General features: G+C 30.0%; 1 protein-coding gene across 1 annotated transcript; it reads right to left on the bottom strand.

The window, feature by feature from the left end:
• Positions 1-1,036: 1,036 nt before the first annotated feature.
• LOC132279006 (pathogenesis-related genes transcriptional activator PTI6-like) lies at positions 1,037-1,801 on the bottom strand. The gene has a single exon (XM_059780923.1). The coding sequence runs from the start codon at positions 1,660-1,662 to the stop codon at positions 1,234-1,236; it is 429 nt and encodes a 142-aa protein (XP_059636906.1). The 5' UTR covers positions 1,663-1,801; the 3' UTR covers positions 1,037-1,233.
• Between the last annotated feature and the right edge of the window lie 1,613 nt (positions 1,802-3,414).

The following is a 3,414-nucleotide window of genomic DNA, read 5'->3' as shown; positions in this document are numbered from 1 at the left end:
ATTATTGTCTTTATTAGTATTATCCATATAAACTGAACAACAACATTACCATTAATGTATGAGCTTAAAGTTACAATGATTAAAAGCAATGGCCTCCAATATTTCCAGTTTTGCAGTTTTTATTTAAACGTCAGCCACGCAGCTTGTCTTCATGATCAGCAGCCATAACATGACACTATTTGCATCATTAAAATAAATATATAAAATAAAATAGAAAGAAGGAGGAGAGAAAATAAAATAGTACAGAACATGACAAACCTTGCAAGTCCAATCATCAGAAGAAGACAATATGATTACACTACTGTCATTACATCCTCCATAACCTGTAATGATAGCCACAAGCAATCTGTTACGAAAGATATGATTTAGAGGCTTGAACTTTGAAATAAGCAAAGGAATATACCACAGATGAGTATATATTCATCCAGGTGTTTTGGTTCCTGCTTCAGCAGATCATCAAAAACCCTACTTAAGATGTAATTTTACTCCATAACAGTTTCCATCAAACAACATGTTAGAAGACAGTACAGGGAACGGGATAGATAAGTATGTGACAAGTGATCACCAGACTAACACATCCATTCTCATCCCCATAAATCAATAAATATTGGTCATTACACAACAATAAGCAAGTAATAGCCCAAGTAATGAGCATGCCTCTTCTTAAGCATCATCTGAAATGTCTTATCAATATAGACAACTCAACAAATGCATCAGAGATATCATAAAGAAGAATTCCCAATTCCCTTGATTCCAATTGCTAGAATTGTACCAATAAAAAATAAAAATTAAAAAAAAAAAAAAAAAAAAAAAAAAAAAACGATACCAAATTATCTTCTAAAGCATTGATTTAAGTAGCTAAGTTGCTCCAACAGTAACACGAACTTATATAAATTTTTCCCCCTCAATTTAGAATAAATTTTTTTCCCCTCAAAGAACAACCATTTCAGATTCAAATAGAACATACTGTAGTTAATAGCATATGTGCATGTAGTCTCTATCTCTATCTCAATATACACACACAAACACAGAGAGAGAGTGTAACAGATACAAAATTATTAGAGTGAAAGTGACCTGTTATAACATAAAGCATAGTATAAAATTACTATATACAATGTTTGTTAGAGAGAGAGAGGGTGACACTTTCCCAGGAGTAGTAGAGGAGGAGGAAGAGGAGTGACGGAGTTGATCGGAATCATAGCCGGAAATTAGCGCTACATTAATCTACGGTAGTCAAGCTCTGGTCGGAGGTTTGATGAGGTTTGTGAGAGCGTCCGGTCCTCGCATTCGAATCGCAGCCTTGTCATAAACCAAGGCGGCCTCTTCGGCAGTGTCGTAGGTCCCTAACCAAACCCTAGCTCGCCGCAACGGATCTCGAATCTCCGCCGCAAATCTTCCCCACGGCCGCCGCCGAACGCCGCGAAACTTTTTGTCGCCATTTGCCAAACACTTGTCGATTGACCTCTTGGGAGAGTTCGTACTGATCACCTCCGCACTTCCATTGCGATTTTCATTCGCTGTTTGGTTGCAACGAGTTTGAATTCTAACCTCAGCAACATGCTTCTTTACTCTGCTAGTATTATCTTCTTCGTCGCTCGATGAGTCGGTCGCGTCGCCGTCGGCGACAAATATCCGAACAACACGAGGCATTTCGACACTCATCCCAGTCAAGAACCGCTTGACATAGGTAATGTTCCGGTGGACACTGTATTTGCCCGTTTTGAAGCTGTCGCCTCGGGGCGTGGGGAAAAATATACTAGATCCTATTTCATTTTATATTAGGGTCCGTATAGAAATGCATGATGCACAGTGAAAGTTAAAGAATGTGAAGTTAAAGGAAAGTTTGAAATTTTTTTTTTTTTTTTTTTCTAAAGTTGTGGAAAAATATTATTTCGTTAGTTTGGTAGTATGAAAGAGAAAAAAATAATAATTTATTTATCAGAACTATCTCATGATTTTAAATATTTAAAAATAAATTAATTTTATATTAGATAAATTCTCTTTATACCAAATTATTTATGTTAATTTTTAATAAATAATTTGTAAAACGATGGGTTATTAATAATAATAATTATTATTTATATTCATATTTAAATTGGAACAAACTAGAAAGGACTAGATTTTAATTATCAAATTCTTTTTATTTTGTATTTTCAATAATAATTATTTATATCGTACGTAAAATGTAGTTCATTTATCATAATATATTCATATTTTTATTGAAATATTAAATATATATATATATATATATATATATATATATATATATATATATTAAGCCCTTTAAATAAACACTCTAGGATAGAAATTGTCATACTAAAGTAACATATTTTATAGTTAATGCATACTAATCATTTGGTTCATGCATAATTTAGCAATTTGCTTTCATATTTTATGAATATGAACCAATGCAAATTTTCTTTACAAAAATCACATATAGCTCGAATATAGAACTCTATTCAGTTTCAAAGTTGAATAGATAATAAAAAGTAAATATTATATTGATTTTCATCCATATGGGGTAGTTTTGTCATATACATAATATGATGACTCCAATTTACCTCTTTTCATATTTTTATTGAGATATTAATAAAAATTAAAAGTGATATCATTCCACTCTTCAATTCTTAATTTATTTTTAAAAAATGTAGGTAAGGAAAGTATTGGATATGATGAATACAAATTATGTGTAACAATAGATGTAGCAGAAAGGATTTGAAAGTATGAATTTAATAACCAATTGGAGAAACAACTCAATGTGGGAATCACTTTCTCCAAAATTTTCTGGTTTTTAGATAACCAAACTATATATATATATATATAGATAGATAGATAGAGATAGAGATATTTAGTAACAGCTAACGAAGGGTATTCAATAACTTCTTGTGTTTGTCTTGGAAACGCAAATATAGATATGATACAATGATATAACAAATTTCGAATAAACATGATACAAGTATGAGTAGAATACGATAATAAAAAATAAAAAATTATATATTTATATATATATAATAAGTTTTTGATAAGCTTTTAAAACATCATGAATACAAATGTCGTCACTAATATAACATAAGAATTTGTTTCACAAAATATAAAATAAGGATATTTTTTGAACTTTTCTTAATAATTATACTATAATATTATTGTTGAAAAAGTTAAATTTTGAGTTCAAAACTTATTAAAAATATGTTTTGAAGTATTTAAAAATTATCAAATACTTCAAAGTTTTCGAGAATTATAGAATATATGGTTGAAATATCTAAAAAGTATCGGATATGTTTTAAAAATTAAAAAATATAATTTAAAATAATTGATAAGTTTAAGAAGTATTGAACACATATATGTAAATATTTGTGCAGCGATATCTGATATGAACACAATATGGGTATGTTGACCTTCTAAAAGTATTAGGGT

Source organism: Cornus florida, unplaced genomic scaffold (assembly GCF_030987335.1).
Source record: "Cornus florida cultivar Cherokee Brave unplaced genomic scaffold, ASM3098733v1 CherokeeBrave_3.0.0_Hap2_Chr10, whole genome shotgun sequence".
NCBI classification, from domain to species: Eukaryota; Viridiplantae; Streptophyta; class Magnoliopsida; order Cornales; family Cornaceae; genus Cornus; species Cornus florida.
Note: the sequence above shows the minus strand (reverse complement) of the source record. Positions and strands in the feature narration are given on the sequence as shown.

Excerpts from the sequence above, each read along its gene's own strand:
- LOC132279006 (XM_059780923.1), bottom strand. The coding sequence starts at position 1,662 with ATGAGTGTCGAAATGCCTCGTGTTGTTCGGATATTTGTCGCCGACGGC.